This window comes from Scyliorhinus canicula, chromosome 4 (genome assembly GCF_902713615.1).
Source record: "Scyliorhinus canicula chromosome 4, sScyCan1.1, whole genome shotgun sequence".
Taxonomy (NCBI): domain Eukaryota; kingdom Metazoa; phylum Chordata; class Chondrichthyes; order Carcharhiniformes; family Scyliorhinidae; genus Scyliorhinus; species Scyliorhinus canicula.
This window is the reverse complement of record NC_052149.1, coordinates 228,731,723-228,757,662: the sequence shown is the minus strand read 5'-3', so window position 1 is coordinate 228,757,662 and position 25,940 is coordinate 228,731,723. Positions and strand designations below refer to the sequence as shown.

The window sequence follows — 25,940 nt, the reverse complement described above, 5'->3', positions numbered from 1 at the left end:
TGTTTGAAAAATGAAAACGAAATGAAAATCACTTATTGTTACAAGTAGGCTGTGAAAAGCCCCTAGTCGCCACATTCCAGCGCCTGTCCGGGGAGGCTGGTACGGGAGGCTGGTGCTGTTTATCTAACAGCATGTGAGAAGTAACAAGGTGATTGATTTAGTGCGAGCGTAGGACTGAGGGATTGGGTCAGAAGGTGGGTAGCTGGGATTGATCAACCCAAAAGGTCCAGGTATATTTCACCTAATGTTCGATGGGTTGAATGGCCTCCTTCTGCACCGCTATGATTCCACAATGACCATTTCCTGTATCCCAAAATTACTTTCTCTGGAGGTTCCCCTCCAAGCCACTCACCATCCTGACTTGAAAATATATCGCCCCCTCTGTCACTGTCACTACGTCGAAATCCTGGAACACCCTAACAGCATTGTGGATGTACCTACACCACAGGGACTGCAGCGGTTCAAGAGAAAGCTCACTTCCACTTACTCAAGGGCAATTCGCCGGCTCTCGGAAGTCCGCGCATGCGTCGGAGCGTCAGCGGCTGCTAACGTCATCCCCGCGCCGCGCAGGGGAAGGGGTCACTTCTGCCTCCGCCATGGTGAAGACTATGGCGAAGGTGGAAGGAAAAGAGTGCCCCCACGGCACAGGCTCACCCGTCGATCAGTGGGCCCCGATCGCGGGCCAGGCCACCTTGGGGGCACCCTCCGGGGCCAGATCGCCCCACGCCCCCCCCCCCCCCCCCAAGGAGCCAGCCCGCGCCGCCTGCTCCCGCCGGTAAGGTAGGTGGTTTGATCCACGCCGTCGTGAACGCGGCCAGTTCTCCTCGGGGGCTTCTGTCAATGGCCCCCTACCGCGCACACACGATTCACGGCGATTCTCTGGGAACAGGAGAATCGCGGGAGTGGCTTCGCTCCAGATTTCGCATCAACGCCCATTCTCCGCCCCCACGCTGATCACGATTTCGGCGTGGATGCTCGCAGAAGCCCACCCAATGTTGGGTGAATAAAAATGCAGGCCGGGCAGCACGGTGGCGCAGTGGGTTAGGCTTCTGCCTCACGGCGCCGAGGTCCCAGGTTCGATCCCGACTCTGGGTCACTGTCCATGCACATTCTCCCCGTGTTTGTGTGGGTTTCGCCCCCACAACCCAAAGATGTGCAGGGTAGATGGATTGGCCAGGCTAAATTGCCCCTTAATTGGAAAAATGCATTGGGTACTCTAAATTTATTTTAAAAAGCAGATCAATGGTCCCCTCAGTCACAGAGAGATCACACCACATCTGGTCCAGCAACATTTCAATTTTAAAATCCTCATCATCATGTTCAAATCCCTCCATGGCTTTGCCCCTGTATCTGTAACCACCTCCATTCCCACCATCTGAGATCTCTGCTCTCCTCCAATTCTGGTCTTTTACACATCACCAATTTGCATTCTTGAATATTTCTGGTCACGCCTTCAGCTGTTTAGGCTCCAATCGCTGGAATTTCATCCTAAACTTCTCGACCCCTCTACCTCTCCTTTTTTCTTGAAGGTACTATTAAAAATCTACGTTCTTAACCAAGCTTTTGGTCACCTGTCCTAATAGCCCTTATGTGATTGGCAGTCACAGTTTTGTTTGATAAGTTCCCGTAAGGCACTTTGGGACATTTTACTGTGTTAAAAGCTCAATATTAATACAAGTCATCATTGTCTATAATAATTCATGATATTTCGGTGTATCACATATCTCTACAGGACAGACAACTGCCCAGATTTAGCAATAAAAGTATCAATTTCAACAAGAAGACAGAAGCATTTATAAAACCACAATTTAAGACATTTAAATCAATGGAATTCCTCGTCACCGAAAAAAAGCACAATTATAATCTTGTTAACATGAAATGAACAGAACAGTCAGTCTCCTCTATCTCCCTTCTTATCCCTCCTCTCCCTCCCAGTAATATTCACATTGATTAATATGCTTATAATGTAGTTCGTGTAATTTGTTTGTGTGCAAGAATAGAGGCGATGAAGAGAAGGCATGGGAGGGGATTATGTGAGTTGACTACATTGCAGGAATGAAACAAGTTGCTGAAGTGAGTACAAAATATCACAAAACAGAGGACACCAAGATACTAGAGGAACCTAATATTCCATTTGCATCAGAAATCAGACAGTAGGAAGTTTAATGAGCAATAGCTAACGTTTCATGGTTTTGCTGTTGGTGGGGGATTAGCTAAGTAGGAGGGCAGTCTAGTTTTGAGGCTAGACGCACCAGCAGTCTAGGGTCATACAGACAATAGCATGGTCTTGGTCACGCAGTCTGGGTTTGTGGTTCAACAGTCGCGCAGCCTGGGTAGCGACAAGACAGAAGCGCAGTCTGGATAGCGACAAGACAGGAGCGCAGCCTGGGTAGCAACAAGACAGGAGCGCAGCCTGGGTAGCGACAAGACAGAAGCGCAGCCTGGGTAGCGACAAGACAGGAGCACAGTCTGGGTAGCGGCTAGACAGGAGCGCAGCCTGGGTAGCGACAAGACAGGAGCACAGTCTGGGTAGCGGCTAGACAGGAGCGCAGCCTGGGTAGCGACAAGACAGAAGCGCAGCCTGGGTAGCGACAAGACAGGAGCGCAGCCTGGGTAGCGACAAGACAGGAGCACAGTCTGGGTAGCGGCTAGACAGGAGCGCAGCCTGGGTAGCGACAAGACAGGAGCGCAGCCTGGGTAGCGACAAGACAGGAGCGCAGCCTGGGTAGCGACAAGACAGGAGCGCAGCCTGGGTAGCGACAAGACAGAAGCGCAGCCTGGGTAGCGACAAGACAGGAGCACAGTCTGGGTAGCGGCTAGACAGGAGCGCAGCCTGGGTAGCGACAAGACAGAAGCGCAGCCTGGGTAGCGACAAGACAGGAGCGCAGCCTGGGTAGCGACAAGACAGAAGCGCAGCCTGGGTAGCGACAAGACAGGAGCGCAGCCTGGGTAGCGACAAGACAGAAGCGCAGCCTGGGTAGCGACAAGACAGGAGCACAGTCTGGGTAGCGGCTAGACAGGAGCGCAGCCTGGGTAGCGACAAGACAGGAGCGCAGCCTGGGTAGCGACAAGACAGAAGCGCAGCCTGGGTAGCGACAAGACAGGAGCGCAGCCTGGGTAGCGACAAGACAGGAGCGCAGCCTGGGTAACGGCTAGACAGGAGCGCAGCCTGGTAGTGGCTAGACAGGAGTGCAGTCTGGGGTCATGGCTGGTTAATAGCGCAATCTGTGTAGCGGCTAGACAGGAGCGCAGTCTGGGTAGCGGCTAAAAGGATCACAGTCTGGGTAGCGGCTAGACAGGTGCACAATCTGGGTAGCGGCTAGACAAGGAGTGCAGTCTGGGGTCATGGCTGGATAGTAGCGCAGTCTGGGTAGCAGCTAGACAGGAGTGCAGTCTGGGTAATGGCTAGACAGGAGTGCAATCTGGGTAGCGGCTAGACAGGAGCGCAATCTGGGTAGCGGCTAGACAGGAGTGCAATCTGGGTAGCGGCTAGACAGGAGTGCAATCTGGGTAGCGGCTAGACAGGAGCGCAGTCTGGGTAACGGCTAGACAGGAGTGCAGTCTGGGTAGCGGCTAGACAGGAGCGCAATCTGGGTAGCGGCTAGACAGGAGCGCAGTCTGGGTAGCGACAAGACAGGAGCGCAGCCTGGGTAGCGACAAGACAGGAGCGCAGCCTGGGTAACGGCTAGACAGGAGCGCAGCCTGGTAGTGGCTAGACAGGAGTGCAGTCTGGGGTCATGGCTGGTTAATAGCGCAATCTGTGTAGCGGCTAGACAGGAGCGCAGTCTGGGTAGCGGCTAAAAGGATCACAGTCTGGGTAGCGGCTAGACAGGTGCACAATCTGGGTAGCGGCTAGACAAGGAGTGCAGTCTGGGGTCATGGCTGGATAGTAGCGCAGTCTGGGTAGCAGCTAGACAGGAGTGCAGTCTGGGTAATGGCTAGACAGGAGTGCAATCTGGGTAGCGGCTAGACAGGAGCGCAATCTGGGTAGCGGCTAGACAGGAGTGCAATCTGGGTAGCGGCTAGACAGGAGTGCAATCTGGGTAGCGGCTAGACAGGAGCGCAGTCTGGGTAACGGCTAGACAGGAGTGCAGTCTGGGTAGCGGCTAGACAGGAGCGCAATCTGGGTAGCGGCTAGACAGGAGCGCAGTCTGGGTAGCGGCTAGACAGGAGCACAGTCTGGGTAGTGGCTAGACAGGAGCACAGTCTGGGTAGCGGCTAGACAGGAGCACAGTCTGGGTAGTGGCTAGACAGGAGCACAGTCTGGGTAACGGCTAGACAGGAGCGCAATCTGGGCAGCGGCTAGACAGGAGCGCAGTCTGGGCAGCGGCTAGACAGGAGCGCAGTCTGGGTAGCGGCTAGACAGGAGCACAGTCTGGGTAGCGGCTAGACAGGAGCGCAGTCTGGGTAGTGGCTAGACAGGAGCACAGTCTGGGTAGTGGCTAGACAGGAGTGCAATCTGGGCAGCGGCTAGACAGGAGTGCAGTCTGGGTAGTGGCTAGACAGGAGCGCAGTCTGGGTAGCGGCTAGACAGGTGCACAGTCTGGGTAGCGGCTAGACAGGAGCGCAGTCTGGGTAGCGGCTAGACAGGAGCGCAGTCTGGGTAGTGGCTAGACAGGAGCACAGTCTGGGTAGTGGCTAGACAGGAGTGCAATCTGGGCAGCGGCTAGACAGGAGTGCAGTCTGGGTAGTGGCTAGACAGGAGCGCAGTCTGGGTAGCGGCTAGACAGGTGCACAGTCTGGGTAGCGGCTAGACAGGAGCGCAGTCTGGGTAGCGGCTAGACAGGAGCGCAGTCTGGGCAGCGGCTAGACAGGAGCACAGTCTGGGTAGCGGCTAGACAGGAGCGCAGTCTGGGTAGCGGCTAGACAGGAGCGCAATCTGGGTAGCGGCTAGACAGGAGCGCAATCTGGGTAGCGGCTAGACAGGAGTGCAGTCTGGGTAGCGGCTAGACAGGAGCGCAGTCTGGGTAACGGCTAGACAGGAGCGCAATCTGGGTAGCGGCTAGACAGGAGTGCAGTCTGGGTAGCGGCTAGACAGGAGCGCAGTCTGGGCAGCGGCTAGACAGGAGCACAGTCTGGGTAGCGGCTAGACAGGAGCGCAATCTGGGTAGCGGCTAGACAGGAGTGCAGTCTGGGTAGCGGCTAGACAGGAGCGCAGTCTGGGCAGCGGCTAGACAGGAGTGCAATCTGGGTAGCGGCTAGACAGGAGGGCAGTCTGGGTAGCGGCTAGACAGGAGTGCAGTCTGGGTAGCGGCTAGACAGGAGTGCAATCTGGGTAGCGGCTAGACAGGAGGGCAGTCTAGGTAGCGGCTAGACAGGAGTGCAGTCTGGGTAGCGGCTAGACAGGAGCGCAGTCTGGGTTCGCAGTTAGACAGGAGCACAGTCTGGGGTCATGGCTAGATAGTAGTGCAGCCTGGGGTCATGGCTAGATAGTAGTGCAGTCTGGGGTCATGGCTAGATAGTAGTGCAGCTTGGGGTCATGGCTAGATAGTAGTGCAGTCTGGGGTCATGGCTAGATAGTAGTGCAGTCTGGGGTCATGGCTAGATAGTAGTGCAGTCTGGGGTCATGGCTAGATAGTAGTGCAGCCTGGGGTCATGGCTAGATAGTAGTGCAGTCTGGGGTCATGGCTAGATAGTAGTGCAGTCTGGGGTCATGGCTAGATAGTAGTGCAGCCTGGGGTCATGGCTAGATAGTAGTGCAGTCTGGGGTCATGGCTAGATAGTAGTGCAGCCTGGGGTCATGGCTAGATAGTAGTGCAGTCTGGGGTCATGGCTAGATAGTAGTGCAGTCTGGGGTCATGGCTAGATAGTAGTGCAGTCTGGGTTCGCAGTTAGACAGTAGCGCAGTCTGGGGTCATGGCTAGATAGTAGTGCAGTCTGGGGTCATGGCTAGATAGTAGTGCAGTCTGGGGTCATGGCTAGATAGTAGTGCAGTCTGGGGTCATGGCTAGATAGTAGTGCAGCCTGGGGTCATGGCTAGATAGTAGTGCAGCCTGGGGTCATGGCTAGATAGTAGTGCAGTCTGGGGTCATGGCTAGATAGTAGTGCAGTCTGGGGTCATGGCTAGATAGTAGTGCAGTCTGGGGTCATGGCTAGATAGTAGTGCAGTCTGGGGTCATGGCTAGATAGTAGTGCAGCCTGGGGTCATGGCTAGATAGTAGTGCAGCCTGGGGTCATGGCTAGATAGTAGTGCAGCCTGGGGTCATGGCTAGATAGTAGTGCAGTCTGGGGTCATGGCTAGATAGTAGTGCAGTCTGGGGTCATGGCTAGATAGTAGTGCAGTCTGGGGTCATGGCTAGATAGTAGTGCAGCCTGGGGTCATGGCTAGATAGTAGTGCAGCCTGGGGTCATGGCTAGATAGTAGTGCAGCCTGGGGTCATGGCTAGATAGTAGTGCAGTCTGGGGTCATGGCTAGATAGTAGTGCAGTCTGGGGTCATGGCTAGATAGTAGTGCAGCCTGGGGTCATGGCTAGATAGTAGTGCAGTCTGGGTAGCAGCTAACAGGAGTGCAGTCTGGGGTCATGGCTGGATAGTAGCGCAGTCTGGGTAGTGGCTAGACAGGAGCACAGTCTGGAGTTTGAAGAAGAGCAAGGGAGTTAGCTCCCAGTCTCCTGGCTAATATTTATCCTTCAGCAATATTAAAAATATTATTTGGTCATTTATTTCATTGCTGTTTGTGGGATTTTGCTGTGTATAAATAGGCTGTCGTGTTTCCGACTTCACCACAGTGACTACACTTCAAAAGTACTTCAATGGCTGGGAAAGCACTTTGGTAAATCAAAAGGTCATGAAAGGCGCTATATAATGCAAGTTATTGTTCTCTGTATAGTAATCTCAACACCTTTTCTCTAGTTTATGTGTCAGGGTCGGACAATCCAGTAAATTGGCAACACAGATACAGGGTAGCAGGATGTGATAATCAGGTGTGAGGGATTGTGACAGAGAGAGAGAGAGAGAGACTGTCTGAGACAGAAATATTGAATAACTCAATATCTCAACGATAAACAATACTTCAGAAAAGAAATCACTTGAATTTTGGCTGCTTACTATTTAATGTGAAATCGTGCAGACGTTCTTTATGCAAACATTAACAATCTCACGACAAATAGTCGACACTGAGAAGTTGGGTATTCTTGCCCCTCTCCCAGTGTGGAACCTGCGTACAAGCAACTTGTAAATGTTCAAAGTTAAACTCTATTATTTTTATATCGCAGTGTCAAAATACACAGCTTCCCAGTAAATATCTGAACTTGGCAATAAACCTCGAGGAAAAAAAAAGTAAAACTAATAGAAACCAACACAGACTTTCAAAAGGACTCTTCGAATGAAGTCATAATTACAAATCTGGTTATGTATAGTTTCTGTTTTTGGATAGCTAATGTCCTCCAACACAACTGGGGCAGGTTTCAAACTTATTCCCAGGCAGCTGGATATAGAGATTCCCAAATTTTCATTTGCGGTGAAATGACTGCAATTGAAAACCGGGCTGTTTGTATAGTGAATGAGTTACACACCCAGGAAGTCAGCTGAAAATCCACCTCTCTGGTTCCCTCGATATTTGTCACTTCACGCCAGTTGCAGTGGAAGAACTGCTTAGAACGAGCAAGATATTTGCTGAAACATAGTCTAAAATGTTGCATTCGGCTGAGACAGTGAACCAGGCTTCCTGCGGAGGAGCTCCCAGCGGGAGGCGGGTCCTAGAAGCGGGCGATGCTTTCTGGGGTGATGGGATCGACAGGCAGTGTACTCCGTCCCTCGCGCTCCTGAGCGCCGTGTGAGAGATGTCCATAGTCATTGCTGTGAATGGTCAGCCCCGAGGTCTCGGGACACCAGGTTAATCTGCATTTACACCTGTCCGGCAGTCTGCAAAACTCCGAGGCCACGTCTGTGTTTTGACTTGAGGGTTTTCTATCGTGAAAGGAGAAAAGAAACAGGAGTTAAGCGATGACCCAAAAGGTTGGAGCAGGATGTCATTGCTCTCTCTCTACCTCTGGCCCCCTCCGCGCACACGTACATCAAATGCAAATAGGAAGCACAACACCTCATTCTCCGATTAGGCATGTTACAGCATTTTGGACTCAACACTGAGTTCAACAACTTTAGACTGTGAACGTTCCCCTCCATTTTGACACTCTCTTTTTGTTTTCTATATTCAGTACCCCGGCTTGTCCCAACACAACTCAGCCCTCCCCCACATGGCCACTGTCCCTTATACAGGAGGGAGATAGAAAACCTAGTGAAGTGGTGTAACAACAACAATCTCTCCCTCAATGTCAGCAAAACTAAAGAGCTGGCCATTGACTTCAGGAAGCAAAGTACTGTACACACCCCTGTCAGCATCAATGGGGCTGAGATGGAGATGGTTGACAGCTTCAAATTCTGAGGTGTGCACATCACCAAAAATCTATCCTGGTCCACCCACATCAACACTACAGCGTTCAAAAGGCATCTTGACAAAAACATGGATAGGATGGGTATAGAGGTATACGGCACAAGGAAATGCTGAGGGTTTTGGCCAAGGTTGGTGTTTCCACCATGTCAGGCTTGGAGGGCGGAAGGGCCTGTTCCTGTGCTGTATTGTTCTTTGTTTCAAGAATGTCTACAGTGTCTATACTTTCTCAGATAACTAAGGAAATTCGACATGTCCACATTGACTCTTACCAACTTTTACAGATGCACCATAGAAAGCATCCTATCTGGCTGCATCACAGCCTGGTATGGCAACTGCTCGGCCCAAAACTGTCAAAAACTTCAGAGAGTTGTGAACACAGCCCATCAAGCGAACCCGCCTCCCATCCATTGACTCTGTCTACACCTCCCGCTGCCTTGGGAAAGCGGGCAGCATAATCAAAGAGTCCCTCTCACCCGGGTTATTCACTCTTTCAACTTCTTCCATTGGGCAGGAGATACAAAAGTCTGAGAGCAACACTAATATATTCAATAACAGCTTCTTCTCCGCTGTTATCAGACTTTTGAATGACCCTCTTATGAACTGAACTGATCTCTTCGCACATCTTCTCTACTGAGCAGTACTACACTCCTGTATGCTTCACTGATGCCTGTGTCTATGTGTTTACATTGTGTATTTATGCATGTCCTCTGTTTTTTTTCCATGTATGGAATGATCTGTCTGGACTGTATGCAGAACAAAACTTTTCACTGAACCTCGGTACATGTGACAATAAACAAATCCAATCCATCCAATTTTGTTTAGTTTTGCTCCCAGTTTGCTGATCTTTGTTGTTCGATGAACACATTCTGCTATCTTACCTTTGCCACTATTAACAGTCTTCAGCCCCTAATGGCACCATTATCAGCCCCTTGTCGCATGTCCAAAACATCTTTGCCAATCGTCTTCGTTCAAACCCATCACTGACTTTCCATTCTGCCTCCGCCCCCCTCCACCAGTATATAATTCATCACATTTCTATCCCTTTTCAGTTCTGTAACAAGGTCAATCGACTTGAAACTTTAACTGTGTTTCTCTCTCCACAGATGCTGCCAGACCTGTTGAGTGAATTCAGGATTTTCGCTTCTTATGTTCTTATGTGGCTTCACCCCTCTGAGGTTTCTGCGCTTTTCCAATTCCCATCACTAAACATTGGCAGACACGCCATCAGCTGATAGACCCTGAGCTCTGCACTTCCCTCCCTGAACATCTCTGTCTCTCTATTCGTCTCCCCTCCTTTAAAACATTCCTTAAAATTTACCTCTTTGATCAAGGTTTCTGTCGCCTGTCCTGATATCTCATGTGGCTCAGTGTTAAATGCCTCCTTTGCAGCGTTTGGGGTGTTTTACTATAACTGTGCTACTGAAATGCAAGCACTTGGTGATTACTTCTTTCAGCAGCAATCACATTGGTTGGTAAGGCTGATGTTGAACAAGTGACAGCATCTTTTTGGCTGACTTGTGACCTCTAACCTCGCTCAGACAGTCCCTTGGGATTGAGAATAACTTTCTTTCACATTGGCTCAACATACGAGGATGCGAATTAGGAGCAAGAGAAGGCCACTCGGCCCCTCACGCCTGCTCTTCCATTCAATAAGATCACGGCTGATCTGACTGTGCCCTCAACCCCTGTGGTGAATGTCACTTAGTAATTCACACTGTATTTACCAATACTATTGTAAGCGCAGTAGCGTTATCCGACCACTAGGGGGAGTAGCTCTGGGAATGCTCAGGAGTTTGTACAGGGCTCCACCCTTGGCTCCGCCCACGACTCCTCCCCTAGACTGCTGTATAAATAACCGTGTCCAGAGCCAGCCTGAGTTCATCGAGAGTTCAACGGGTAACAGGCTGGTTCTGAAGTAAGTAGATTAAAACCACTGTTCATATCTGAAAGCATGTGTCTCGTGAATTGATGGTTCCATCAACCCCACATTCCTGCCCCCCCCAAATAACCTTTCACCCCCATTGTTAGTCACGAATCTCTCCAACTCGGTCTTAAAATATTCAATGACTCTGCTTCCAATGTTTTTTGAGGAAGAAAGTTTATGACCTGCTGTGGCCAAAAACACCTCCTCACCTCTGTTTTAAATGGGCCACTCCTTCAACAGGAATCTCCGACCCCCCCCGCCGGGTCAGAGAATCCCCGGGGGGCAGCACGAATCCTGCCCGGCTGCCCCGACGCCGGCTGCCGTATTCTCCGGCGCTGTTTTTCGGGCGGGGGCGGGATTCACGCCACGCCGGTTGGGGGCCGTTGGTAGCGGACACCCCTGGCAAATCTCTGGACCTGATGGGCCGAGCAGCCGTCCATTTGTGACCTGTCTCGCCGGCGTGAATCACTCAGCTCATGTACCGGCGGATCCTGGCAGGTAAGTCAGCTGGGGCGGTCCTCGGGGGGGCGCGGGGGAATCCGACCCCGGGGTGAGCCTCCGCGGTGATCTGGCCCGCTGGAGTGGCGCCAGCCCCTCCGGCGTCCACCTAGCCCCCGAGAAAGTGGAGGTAAGTGGAGAATTCCTCACCTTGGGGGCCCGGAATGGTTTTCCCGCTGGCGTGGGGACTTAGTTATCCCCTAAACCATGAGCTTTTATTTTCTGCAATACCTTTGATAAAGCGCTTTATAAATGCCTTCTGGAAATCTAAGTACAGTACATCCACCAGTTCCTATTTACCATAGCATATGCTACTTCTTCAAAGACCTCCAATAAATTGGTTAACCATAATTTCCCTTTCACAAAACCATGTCGACTCTGCCTCATTACTTTGAATTTTTCTCAGTGGCCCGCTATAACGTATTTAATAATAGTTTCAAACATTTTCCCTATTACAGATGTTAAGCTAACTGGCCTGTATTTTCCTGCTTTCTGTCAAACATATGAACAGACAAGTTAGGAACAGGAATAGGCCTCTCGGCCCTTTGGGCCTGCTCTGTCGTTGAATAAGATCGTTACTGATCCTGATTGTTACCTCCCGTCTTCCCCCAATAACCCTTCATCCCTTTGTTTATCAAGAATATATCAGCCTCTGCCTTGGAAGCATTCACAGACTCTCTTCCACTGCCTTTTGAGGAGGACATTCAAAAAACTCACTATCTTCTCAGAGGAAAGAATTCTTCTAATCTGTCTTAAATGGGTGGCCCCTTATTTTTAAATAGTTCCAGATTCTCCCTCAAGAGCAAATGTCCTTTCCACATCCACCCTGTCCGGACTCCTCAGGGTCTTATATGTTCCAATCAAGTCACCTCTTCTAAATCTTCACATCTTCTAAACTCCAGCAGATACAAGCCTGGCCTCGCCAATTTTTCCTCATAAAGGAGGAAATCTTGCTCTCCCTTTTTGAATAAAGTTATTTTACAATCTCACGGAACCATCCCCGAATCTAGAGAATTTTGGAAAATTGAAGCCAACGCATCAACTATGGTCAGCCTGCATCGCCAACAATTTGCTCAGTAAAGTCACCATAGTCCCAGATGACCATAGGCTGCTTTCCACTTTGAGGGGGGAGAGCTGACCGGTGGTGATGTAACCTGAGGATCACCACACCTCAGGTGAGGGAAAGGTTGACAAGGTGGGGCCTACATGAATAACCTCAGCCGGTACGGGAATTAAACCCACGCTGCTGGCCTTGCTCTGCATCACAAACAGCTGACCAGCCAACTGAACTAAACTGGCCCCTAATTTGCTCAGTACCACTCTCCTGGCTATCTTTCTCCTGTACTCGAATTTTTTCCCCCTTATTAATTTCTTAGTCATTCTTTGCTGGTTTTTGCTGGTGATGCTCGGAATGCCTCGGGTGATTAAAAAAAATATAAATTGAAAGTATCCAATTCATTTTTTTTTCCAAATAAGGGGCAATTTAGCGTGGCTAATTCGCCTACCCTGCACATCTTTGGGCTGTGGGAGTGAGACCCACGCAAACACGGGGAGAATGTGCAAACTCCTCACGGACAGTGACCGGGGGCCGGGGTCGAACCTGTATCTCGATGCTGTGAGACAGCAGTGCTAACCACTGCGCCACTGTGCCACCCTGCTTCGTCAGATTTTCTCACGAGGCAGGGTGGCGCAGTGGTTAGCACTGCTGTCTCACATTATTGAGGATCCAGATTCGACCCTGGCTGGGCGTGATCCAGATGTGCATATTTAAAAGAGGCTCACGTCTGGCCATGTCTGGGAGACCTCCCCAGGGCGCCGTTGTTGTCCTGGTTTCCACAAAGATGGACCAGTCGTAATGGCACCTGGGGGGGGGGGGGGGGGGGGGGGTTCCCAGGCTGTTAGAGGCACCCCAAGTGGTTGGGGACAGAGCAGGGTGGCGCCCTTGCACTCCCTCTATCATCTGGGCACCTTGACACTGCCAGCCTGGCACTCTGGCAGTGTCACACTGTCACACGGGTGTTCCGGTTTCCTCCCACACGTCCCAAAAGATATGCTGTTCGGTGAATTGGACATTCTGAATTCTCCCGCTGTGTACCCAAACAGGCGCCGGGGTGTGGCAACGAGGGGATTTTCATAATATCTTCATTGCAGTGTTAATGTAAGCCTACTTGTGGCAATAATAAAAGATTGAAGATGTCATGCCGTGCACAAATTAACAAAAAAGCTACTGAAAACAGAATTGGCAGCATTTACATCGGTGCCATACCCAATTACTAACGGGTGCTTGCACAAGATAGTCTTTGTAATGAGTCAGGTTAGTGAAGGGTTAATTATTACATCTCTGATTGGTGAATTCTTTGTAGACAATACATTGGATCATTCTGGAACAAAGGACAAAGAATATAACACATCACCATGGACGGTAATACAACAGTCTTCAGTTCGCCAGAGACTTCGGGGTGAGTGCAACAAAGCCTTTCTGCCATGGAGTTCCACTGCTCCTGATGCACTGTGTCCCAGTCTGACAGGCAGGTTGGTTCCTGCTTCCATCTCCGAGCTGGTGCTACACAGCATTGTTTATCTGGGAAGGACTGTGCTGTTGGATACATGCTGCTAATGCAACAAATGCCTGATGTTTGATTGGGGTGGAGTGCATGGTGTGGCCAAAGGGAGAGTGTGAGGGGTATAGAATCATAGAATTCACAGTGCAGAAGGAGGCAATTCGGCCCATCGAGTCTGCACCGGCCCTTGGAAAGAGCACCCCATCCAAGTCCACATCTCCACCCAATCCCCGCAACCCCACCCAACCCTTTTGAACGCTAAGGCCAATTTGTCATGGCCAATCCACCTGACCTGCACATCTTTGGACTTGTGGGAGGAAGCCGGAGCACCTGGAGGAAACCCACACAGACACGGGGAGAACGTTCAGAGTCCGCACAGACAGTGACCCAGCTGAGAATCGAACCTGGGACCCTGGAGCTGTGAAGCAACTTTGCTAACCATTGTGCAACCATGCTGCTACGTATGTGACCCTCCATCCCTCAACATGCTGTGAAACTGAGATTCAAATGGAAGGAGAGACTCAGAGCTGAACCTGATATATTTGGTAGAATAGTTACATTTTCCAGTTTAAAAAGAAAGGTTGAGTAACAGTCTTTGATGGAACAGTATAGAAGAAATTTTACTCTACATCTAAACCCATGCTGAACCTGCCCCAGGAGTGTTTGATAGTGTACTGATAGTGTACGATAATGTAGAAATCGTTATATTTCATATTTGTGGCAATAATGTTATTAAAAACCCTGGTTTAAAATACATAAAGACAGTATACCTACTAAAGCTGTAATTGAAGAGTTGTGAAAGATGAGGTAATCATTCATTCCAACCACTTACTTGGTTACGGATAAAGGACTAATGGAATAGTTTCTTGATGGCTGGAGATTCCCTCGAGTGTAGATAATGTATGTGGGACTGGTGTTTAGTCCTAGCTAAGCGTGTCATGGAACTTAGCAGGATACAGATGATGTAATTAATGGGAGGAGCCAGGTCTGTCTGTAGTTTTGTAGTCTGTTATCGCATTTGATGTTGAACAGCAGTTTTGTCAAATGTTATTTGGTTGAGCAAAAGATTATTGGATGTGCTCTTGAAAAGATCTCTCACCAAAAGTCTCTACATGGATGAGTAAGTAACCTGTTTTGTTAACTTTATTTATAAGTGGCATTTGCACTGTATTGGGTCCTTAATTGGAATTATTGGCAGGTGTAGATAGTTTGTTCAAGGTTTTCCTTTTATTTAAGACCTGTTAAACTGTGAATTGTAAAGCTATTTCTTTCATGTTAATGTGGTTAATTCTGTGTTTAAATTACATTTTTTTTAAACACAAAAAATACCTATTGGTCAGAGTCAATACTCCTGGGGTGAAGTAGCCTTTCCTCACAGTTTTACAAATTAAAGAAACATTGTTTGGGGTTCTCATCTGGTACCCTAACAGAAGTTGAGGTCTGGTCTGGTATCCTAACAGTATAAAATAGTCACGGCATAGAAGAACAAGGTTTAGCCACCTGCCACTTGTGTCCCCATTCCATAGAAACTATTTCTTCAAGTGCAACCCGACGCTGCTTACAATTCCCAATGCTTTCAAGTTTTGTATCATCTGCAAAGCTTGAAATTGTGCCCTAAACACCCATGTCTAGATTATTACTGTATGTCATGAAAAACAGCGTTCTTCATACCAATCTCTAGGACACTCTATTGTCTACCTTCCTTCAGGTTGAGAAACAATTGTTGATCACTACCTCCATTTCCAATCTCTGAGACAACTTCATTTCAATGTTGCCAATTTCATTTGGAGAGTCTTTATCTTGTATTTAACCCATGTTTTACCTGCCCTGGGAGTGGTGGATGGGATAGTGTAAGAACATAAGAACTAGGAGTAGGAGTAGGCCATCAGGCCCCTCGAGCCTGCTCCGCCATTCAATGAGATCATGGCTGATCTTTTGTGGACTCAGCTCCACTTTCCGGCTCGAACACCATAACCTTTAATCCCTTTATTCTTCAAAAAACAATCTATCTTTATCTTTAAAACATTTAACGAAGGAGCCTCAACTGCTTCATTTGGCAAGGAATTCTATAGATTCACAACCCTTTGGGTGAAGAAGTTCCTCCTAAACTCAGTCCTAAATCTACTTCCCTTTATTTTGAGGCTATGCCCCCTAGTTCTGTTTTCACCCGCCAGTGGAAATAACCTACCCGCATCTATCCTATCTAGTCCCTTCATAATTTTATATGTTTCTATAAGATCCCGCCACATCCTTCTAAATTCCTACGAGTGCAGTCTCAGCCTACTCAACCTCTCCTTGTAATCCAACCCTTTCAGCTCTGGGATTAACCTAGTGAATCTCCTCTGCACACCCTCCAGCGCCAGTACGTCCTTTCTCAGGTAAGGAGACCTGAGAGGGTGTTTTATTCTGTATCTAACCCTGTGCTGTACCTGTCCTGGGAGTGTTTGATGGGGACAGTGTAGAGGGAGCTTTACTCTGTATCTAACCCCGTGCTGTACCTGTCCTGGGAGTGTTTGATGGGGTCAGTGTAGAGGGAGCTTTACTCTCTATCTAACCCCGTGCTGTACCTGCCCGAGGAGCATTTGATGAGGACAGAATGGAGGGAGCTTTACTCTGTATCTAACCCCGTGCTGTACCTGTCCTGGGAGTGTTTGATGGGGACAGTGTAGAGGGAGCTTTACTCTGTATCTAACCCCAAACTGTACCTGCCTTGGGAGTGTTTGATGAGGACAATGTAGGGCAGCACGGTAGCACAGTGGTTAGTATTGTTGCTTCACAGCATTAGGGACTTGGGTTCGATTCCGGCTTGGGTCACTGTCACTGTGCGGAGTCTGCATGTTCTCCCTGTGTCTGCGTGGGTTTCCTCCGGGTGCTCCAGTTTCCTCCCACAAGTCCTTAAAGACGTGCTTGTTACGTGAATTGGACATTCTGAATTCTCCCTCAGTGTACCCGAACAGGCGCCGGAATGTGGCGACTAGGGGATTTTCACAGTAACTTCATTGCAGTGTTAATCTAAGCCTACTTGTGATGCTGATAAAGATTATTATTATTATAGAGGGAGTTTTACTCTTTACCTAACCTGTGCTGTACCCGCTGGGGAGAATTTGATGGAACAGTGTAGAGGAGGCTTTGCTCTGTATCTAGCCCCGTGCTGTACCTGTCCTGGCAGTGTTTGATGGAGACAGTGTAGAGGGAGCTTTATTCTGTATCTAACCCCATGCTGTACATGGCTTGGGAGTCTTTAATGAGGACAGTCTAGATGGATTGTTACTCTGTATCTAACATTGTGCTGTACCTGCCCTGGGAGTGTTTGATGGGGACAGTACAGATGGATCTTTACTCTGTATCTAACCCTGTGCTGTACATGTCCTGGGAGTGTTTGATAGGGAGAGTGTAGATGGATCTTTACTCTGTATCTAACTCCGTGCTGTACCTGGCCTGGGAGTGTTTGATGGGAACAGTGTAGAGGGAGCTTTACTCTGTATCTAACTCCGTGCTGTACCTGGCCTGGGAGTGTTTGATGGGGACAGTGTCGCGGGAGCTTTACTCTGAATCTAACCTTGTGTTTTACCTGTCCTGGGAGTGTTTGCTGGGGTAAGTATAGAGGGAGCTTTATTCTGTATCTAACCCCGTGCTGTACCTGTCTTGGCATTGTTTGATGGGGACAGTGTGGAGGCAGCTTTACTCTGTATCTAACCCCGTGCTGTACCTGTCCTGGGAGTGTTTAATGGGGACAGTGTGGAGGGAGCTTTACTCTGTATCTAACCCCGTGCGATCCTGATCTGCGGGTGTTTGATGGGGACAGTGTAGAGGGAGCTTTACTCTGTATCTAACCCCGTGCTGTACCTGTCCTGGGAGTGTTTGATGGATACAGTTTAGAGGGAGCTTTACTCTGTATCTAACCCCGTGCTGTACCTGTCCTGGGAGAGTTTGATGGATACAGTGTAGAGGGAGCTTTACCCTGTATCTAACCCAGGGACTACTTATGCTCACACTGAATGCCTGTAATGAAAAGTGCTCTGCTCATTTCTTGCCTGCACCAGCAAAAAAGGACATTAATTAAGGAATTAAAGAATGAAGGGCAACAGTTCTTCAAGTCAATGAGGCAGGTTGTCGTTTCATGTAACAGTTCCTACATTCCCTGAGTGCCCTCTCCCCCACTATCTCCACCTCACCTGAACACCATTTGCTTTTTATGCTTGGTTTCTATCTTCTCAAGCTCTTCAGATGCCAGGACCATCCCGCTGTCTGTCTGGTTGTCCTGAAATAGAGGTTGGAAGGGAATGGAAATTAAATTGCCATTGTGGTACTGCAAAAATATTGCAGCAATGTTTTGGCAATTATCCTATTTGCAGAGCAGTTGGTGTTCAATGTAACGCAATAGGATCCACAGGATAAACTTTCAAATACATTTTTATATTGCAAAGGTGGTGCTGAGAAGAAGTAAACAAGGCAGTGATAGAATGGGCTGAAAGTTTACAAACAGGAATTGGACTCGGTGGAGGTGAATTGGTACCGACCGGCAACACATAACAGTCGATAGTGTCTCTGCTGCTCCGTTTATATCCCATCCCAATTCATTTTCCATGCAAATTAATGGCTTCTATTTCCTCTTGTTAAAGTGGTCATTATTCCTGGGGTACAGTTCCATGGGAGCAGGGAACCCTTCCATATTTCCCAAATCTAACCTGATCTCATCCTCATTCGATAACCGTAGTCACATTCCGGACAGGAACTCTGGCTGATACTTCAGTAACCTCATTAACCCAGGGGCGAACTGAGTCCTATTGCAACAGCTTCAGCTGCACCAAACTCCATCTGAGGTCAGCTAACCCAGCACAGGCTAAAGATAAACCTCCAGGTACCAGAATCTTAGTGGATCAGCACTGTAATGTGGCATATTCACTTCCTGTGACAATAAGGCAACCTGTGTCGGAATCTATTGGCTAGTCTATTCCGTAATGCTGTGTGTGGTAATGGAGCATGATGTGACAGCAGAAAGCAGAGAGACAATTACAATAGAGGAAGGGGAGTTAAATATGGATAAAGTGTTAACCTTAATTTGGGAGACACGGAATACTCACATTTTGCATGGGTTGAAGTGACTGTTCCGCAGGAACATCTTCAAATGTTTTCACTCTTGCTGGGCACTTCATCTGACTCTCCCCACTGATATGTCCGGGAAAGGCGACACAGTTATAGTATCTGTAGAGAAGTAATTTACCATGAGACACACATCCTAAACTCCAATCGAACTCTCAAAGCAACCTCCAACCTAAACAGCACCCTCAACACAACCTCCAACCCAATCCCCACCTCAACACAACCTACACCCCAATCCCCACCTCAACACAACCTCCAGCCCAATCCCCACCTCAACACAACCTCCAACCCAATCCCCACCCTCAACATAACCTCCACCCCAATCCCCACCCTCAACACAACCACCAACCCAAACCCCACCCTCAACACAACCTCCACCCCAATCCCCACCCTCAACATAACCTCCACCCCAATCCCCTCCCTCAACACAACCTCCACCCCAATCCCCACCCTCAACACAACCAACACCCCAATCCCCTCCCTCAATACAACCTCCACCCCAATCCCCACCTCAACACAACCTCCAACCCAATCCCCACCCTCAACACAACCTCCACCCCAATCCCCACCCTCAACACAACCTCCACCCCAATCCCCACCCTTAACACAACCTCCACCCCAATCCCCACCTCAACACAACCTCCACCCCAATCCCCACCCTCAACACAACCTCCCACCCCAATCCCCACCTCAACACAACCTACACCCCAATCCCCACATCAACACAACCTCCACCCCAATCCCCTCCCTCAACACAACCTCCACCCCATTCCCGACCCTCAACACAACCTCCCACCCCAATCCCCACCTCAACACAACCTACACCCCAATCCCCACCTCAACACAACCTCCACCTCAATCCCCACCTCAACACAACCTCCCACCCCAATCCCCACCTCAACACAACCTCCACCCCAATCCCCACCCTCAACACAACCTCCACCCCAATCCCCACCCTCAACACAACCTCCAACCCAATCCCCACCCTCAACACAACCTCCACCCCAATCCCCACCTCAACACAACCTCCAACCCAATCCCCACCCTCAACATAACCTCCACCCCAATCCCCACCCTCAACACAACCTCCACCCCAATCCCCACCCTCAACACAACCTCCACCCCACACCCCACCCTCAACACAACCTCCGCCCCAATCCCCACCCTCAACACAACCTCCACACCACTCCCCAACCTCAACACAACCTGCACTCCAATCCCCACCCTCAACACAACCTCCACCCCAATCCCCACCCTCAACACAACCTCCAACCCAATCCCCACCCTCAACACGACTTCCACCCCAATCCCCTCCCTCAACACAACCTCCACCCCATCCCCACCCTCAACACAACCTCCATCCCAATCCCCTCCCTCAACACAACCTCCACCCCAATCCCCACCCTCAACACAACCTCCACCCCAATCCCCTCCCTCAACACAACCTCCACCCAAACCCCACCCTCAACACAACCTCCACCCCAATCCCCACCCTCAACACAACTTCCACCCCAATCCCCACCCTCAACACTACCTCCACCCCAATCCCCTCCCTCAACACAACCTCCACCCCAATCCCCACCCTCAACATAACACCACCCCAATCCCCACCCTCAACACAACCTCCACCCCAATCCCCTCCCTCAACACAACCTCCACCCAAACCCCACCCTCAACACAACCTCCACCACAATCCCCACCCGCAACACAACCTCCACCCCAATCCCCACCCTCAACACAACCTCCACCCCAATCCCCTCCCTCAACACAACCTCCACCCCAATCCCCACCCTCAACACAACCTCCACCCCAATCCCCACCCTCAACACAACTTCCACCCTAATCCCCTCCCTCAACATAACCTCCACCCCATCCCCACCCTCAACACAACCTCCACCCCAATCCCCTCCATCAACATAACCTCCACCCCAATCCCCACCCTCAACACAACCTCCACCCCAATCCCCTCCCTCAACACAACCTCCACCCCAATCCCCACCCTGAACACAACCTGCACTCCAATCCCTTCCCTCAACACAACTTCCACCCCAATCCCCTCCCTCAACACAACTTCCACCCCAATCCCCTCCATCAACGCAACCTCCAACCTAATCCAAACCCTTAACACAACCTCCACCCCAATCCCCACCCTCAACACAACCTCCGTCCAAATCCCCACCCTCAACACAACCTCCGTCCAAATCCCCACCCTCAACACAACCTCCGTCCAAATCCCCACCCTCAACACAACCTCCACACCACTCCCCACCCTCAACACAACCTGCACTCCAATCCCCTCCCTCAACACAAACTCCACCCCAATCGCCTCCCTCAACACAACCTCCGCCCCAATCCCCACCCTCAACACAACCTCCACTCCAATCCTCTCCCTCAACACAACCTCCACCCCAATCCACTCCCTCAACACAACGTCCACCCCAAACCCCACCCTCAACACAACCTCCACCCCAATCCCCACCCTCAACACAACCTCCACTCAATCCCCTCCCTCAACACAACGCCCACCCCAATCCCCTCCCTCAACACAACCTCAACCCCAATACCCACCCTCAACGCAACCTCCCCCCAATCCCCTCCCTCATCTCAAACTCCACCCCAATCCCCTCCGTCAACATAACCTCCACCCCAATTCCCACCCTCAACACAACCTCCACTCCAATCCCCTCCCTCAACACAACTTCCACCCCAATACCCACCCTCAACACAACCTCCACCCCAATCCCCACCCTCAACACAACCTCCAACCCAATCCCCTCCCTCAACACAACCTCAACCCCAATACCCACCCTCAACGCAACCTCCCCCCAATCCCCTCCCTCATCTCAAACTCCACCCCAATCCCCTCCGTCAACATAACCTCCACCCCAATCCCCACCCTCAACACAACCTCCACTCCAATCCCCTCCCTCAACACAACTTCCACCCCAATACCCACCCTCAACACAACCTCCACCCCAATCCCCACCCTCAACACAACCTCTAACCCAATCCCCTCCCTCAACACAACCTCCACTCCAATCCCCACCCTCAACACAACCTCCACCCCAATCCCCACCCTCAACACAACCTCCACCCCAATCCCCTCCCTCAACACAACCTCCACCCAAACCCCACCCTCAACACAACCTCCACCACAATCCCCACCTGCAACACAACCTCCACCCCAATCCCCATCCTCATCACAAACTCCACCCCAATCCCCACCCTCAACACAACCTCCACTCCAATCCCCTCCCTCAACACAACCTCCATCCCAATCCCCTCCCTCAACACTACCTCCACCCCAATCCCCACCCTCAACACAACCTCCACCCCAATCCCCTCCCTCAACACAACCTCCACCCAAACCCCACCCTCAACACAACCTCCACCACAATCCCCACCCGCAACACAACCTCCACCCCAATCCCCATCCTCATCACAAACTCCACCCGAATCCCCACCCTCAACACAACCTCCACTCCAATCCTCTCCCTCAACACAACCTCCATCCCAATCCCCTCCCTCAACACTACCTCCACCCCAATCCCCACCCTCAACACAACCTCCACCCCAATCCCCTCCCTCAACACAACCTCCACCCCATTCCCAACCCTCAATGCATCCCTCAATGAAACCCAAATTCTGATACAAACTCTAAACATAAACTACCCGGTCCCATGTGTTTGGACTGGCAGTGGGTGCTGTGTAGCCCTCGAGGCATGTGTGTGTGTTGGGGTGGTGATGGATTGGTGAACATGTGTTTCAGGCTTGTGTGTAGGACTGGAATTGAGTTGATGGGCATGTGCGTAGTGCTGGCGGTGGATTGGTTGGTGTGTATGTAGAGGTGATGGTGGGTTGGCAGATAAGTGTTCACGGGCTTGTGCGTATGGTTGGCGGGTAGTACTGGAGTGATGTGGTGTGGAGTTGTGTGGCAGCTATGGATAGGTTTCTGGATTCTGGTAGAATTGGAGTGTTCCTGGTGAAGCCAGGCATTTTCCTGAGGTTAGGGAATCCTGGAGATAATACTGTGGTCTGCTGGTATCGAAGGGGGAAAGGTCTTCCAGCATGATGCTACTTTATGTGGGGAGGGGTTAAAATCTGGTAGTCTTGGGGCAGTTACTGGAGTCTGTTGGTAGAATCGGTGTCAGGGTGGGGTTGGGGCGCAGGGTTCTGAGGGCTGGGTGTGCTGCAGGAGATACTGAAGTCTGCTGTGCTAGAGGGCAATGGGGTTTCCTACTGTGGTAATATGATGGGGTGTGAGGTGGGATCGGGATTGGAGAAGTTATTGGGTTTTGCTGAGTTGGGGGGGTGTGGGGGGCTTTGGGATGTGCAATATCTTTGTGGCTGTCCAAGAGGGCGGAAGCAGAGGATTTCACAATTAGATCCCACTGACAACAGGGTACGGATAGAGAGCATCGCAGTTGTTGGCCGTATTTCTGCAATTGGCCACTGACGTTTAAAGGACAAACTGATCTCAGAGAGCGAGATTCCAGTTCTAAGTACGGGATGGGGAGATCCCTGAGCTGGGAATGGTTTGGGAAAAGCTGCTGACCAAGAAGACATGATTAAGAGCAATGGAATGAAATGGAATGTGTCCTCGAGTTCCATCTGAATCGGTTGAGGTGTGGGCTGTGTGCGAGTCTGATGCTCTCTCTCTTGTTTGCCATAAGTGACACCCCTTACCTTGGTCCTATACTGTCGCATCGTAATCTCGATTCAGACCCTCTATCCTGTCCATGAGTCATGGATGAATGTGGCTGGGAAAAGCCCAAGTCATCTTCTGTACACTGCAACATACTGAGAGGAATGTAATCTTTCCCATCCTAAAAGAAAAGATAGACTTGAATTTATACAGCACCTTTCACAACCCCGGGATGTCCCAAAGCAGTTTACAGCCAACAAAGTACTTTTGAATTGTAGTCAATGTTATAATGTGTGAAATGTGGCAGCCAATCAGCGCACAACAAGATTCCACAACCTGAACAGGTTGGCTGCTTGGCCGGGAAAGAGAAGGGAGCTCCGTAGAGCGGGGAAATGAAAGGGACGTCGATATCTCTGCAAGTCGCAGGTCTCATCATTTCACCAACAGTAGCCAAAGGGTAGAGAAATGGACTGAAAATATGCTTTTGTTGGTGACGTTAGTTAGGAAAAAAGGGCAGCATGGTAGCATTGTGCATAGCACAATTGCTTCACAGCTCCAGGGTCCCAGGTTCGATTCCGGCTTGGGTCACTGTCTGCACGTCCTCCCCGTGTGTGCGTGGGTTTCCTCCGGGTGTTCCGGTTTCCTCCCACAGTCCAAAGATGTGCAGGTTAGGTGGATTGGCCATGGTAAATTGCCCTTAGTGTCCAAAATTGCCCTTAGTGTTGGGTGGGGTTACTGGGTTATGGGGATAGGGTGGAGGTGTTGACCTTGGGTGAGGTGCTCTTTCCAAGAGCCGGTGCAGACTCGATGGGCCGAATGGCCTCCTTCTGCACTGTAAATTCTATGATAAACAATGTGATCGTGCTCAGATAATCTGTCTTAGTGATGCTGGTTAATGGATAAATCTTGGTCTGGGACATCAGGGGGAGCACCCCTTCAAGAGCGTGGCTGTTGGACCTTTGATGTCCACCTGAGTATAGATGAGGCCTCGGTTTGAATCACCGGCTTCCTGTCTCCCTGTCTCCAGTCTCCCTGAACCGCGGTGCGCTGTTCGCTGGCAACGGGATTTTCTCTTCCCGCTGCTGGTCAATGGGATTTCCCATTGAAGCCAATGCACGCCGCTGGAAAACCCAGAGAATACTGGCCCAATTCTGCATTCCTGGCAGTGCAGTATTCCCCCAGATTGCTTCCTATCTCAAAAAAATCCAGGAGATCAGGATGTAAATGCAGTTAACAATTCAAAAGTTGTGAGTTGGTCCCTCTGGCAGGATTCTGGCTTGTTTGGCTAGATGATGGGAGGATTCCTGAGGATCGTGGATGATCTCTCAAGTGGTGCAGTGACACTCTAAGAAAATGATTGGAAGATCCTTCAAAGGCTCAGCTTGTTAATTGTCCACCCTGTGCAGTGCCGAACAAAACAGACCAAGAAGATGGAAGATTCTTTGGGATCTGGGCGTCATTTTGCAAGGTTAGTATTTATTCCACACTGACACTGCTGGCCTAGATTTTGTGCTCAGATTAACACTCAAGAAGCTCAACCCCATTCAGGACAAAGCAGCCCGCTTGATCCATACCCCGACTGTCACCTTCTACATTCACTGCCTCCACCACTGGAATACCGTGGCAGGAGTGTGTACCATTTGCAAGATGCATTGCAGAATCTCACCAAGCCTCCTTTGGCAGCACCTTCCAAACCCACAACCTCTACCACCGAGAAGGTAAATGCAAGGGAACCTGCAAAATCTCCTCCAAGTCACATATCAGCCTGACGTGGAATGATATCACCCTCCTTCCACTGCCTTTGGCTCAAAAACATGAAATTGCCTTCCTAACAGCACTGTGGGTGCACCTACACCACAGGGACTGCAGCTGTTCAAGAAAGCAGCTCACCACCACCACCACCACAGGAAGAGGCCATTCAGCCCTTCGAATCTGCTCCGCCATTCATTGTGGTCATGGCTGATCATCCATTATGAAAATGGATGGACAATAAGTGCTGGGCTTGCAAATCCCATGAAAAAATGGTGGTGGATAACTGCAGTAGTGGAGAACTTCCATGGTCACCGGTTCCTCCCACTTCCCATTAATCGTGCTTCGTGAGTTAGTCAATTAGCTCAAGAGAAATGCAAGCAGGGCTCCCACTCCTGATCACTGCCCAGTAAATCCTGCTTTAAGAAATATAAATGGAAGTTGGTTGGGTGCAAGACTGAACTCCGGTCTCTTGGACCCCATTGTTGACACTTTGCCAACACCCAATGGGAAGAGTGAAAATTTGGTGAGCTGTTTCAATTGGGCTGAATGGTACCAGTGAGAGTCAGTACTTTTCAATTTGGAGGCCATTAGGGGAAAGCCCAATGAGGATGGAGAAGGGAATGAATTCAGTGCCTTGCCCCTGGCTCTTGCCGCTGCCCTATTGAGCTGCTCTCATGAATTTACTAAAGAACATCGTTCATTGAGCTGAGCCAGTGCAGTCATGAGTGACCAAGTGAAAGTATTTCAGGTGACCCACCTGTTGGACATTGGCTTGCAGCAGATCTCCGAGGAGCTCCACCAGATCGGAAAAGGTTGGCCTGTCCTTTGGCTCTCCTTGCCAGCTGCCCAGCATTATACGATAGCTGCCGAAGAAATGATTTCACTTGTTAGTCAATGTCAGACTGGGCAAGGTCTTCCAAGAAATCTGCCAGCCAAAGAACCTCGAGAATTTAACATTTTCAGATGTGGAAACCACAGTTCGCTGGTAGGACTTGGTCACTAAGTGGGAACCTGCATTTATATAGAACTTTTTATATAAAAGAATAAGATGAAGGAGTAGACCAT

The 25,940-nt window shown here is 50.2% G+C and overlaps 1 protein-coding gene across 1 annotated transcript in view; it reads right to left on the bottom strand.

Annotated features, from left to right (window-relative positions):
• Positions 1-5,487: 5,487 nt before the first annotated feature.
• flt4 (fms related receptor tyrosine kinase 4) overlaps positions 5,488-25,940 on the bottom strand; it is a 324,249-nt gene continuing 303,796 nt past the window's right edge. The window contains exons 26-30 of the mRNA XM_038796200.1: positions 25,633-25,738; positions 23,165-23,304; positions 18,460-18,580; positions 17,551-17,636; positions 5,488-7,908 (exon numbers count right to left, since the gene is read on the bottom strand). Of these exons, the coding sequence (XP_038652128.1) occupies positions 7,698-7,908; positions 17,551-17,636; positions 18,460-18,580; positions 23,165-23,304; positions 25,633-25,738 (664 nt within the window). The 3' untranslated portion in view covers positions 5,488-7,697. The remainder of the gene's footprint in view (positions 7,909-17,550; positions 17,637-18,459; positions 18,581-23,164; positions 23,305-25,632; positions 25,739-25,940) is intronic.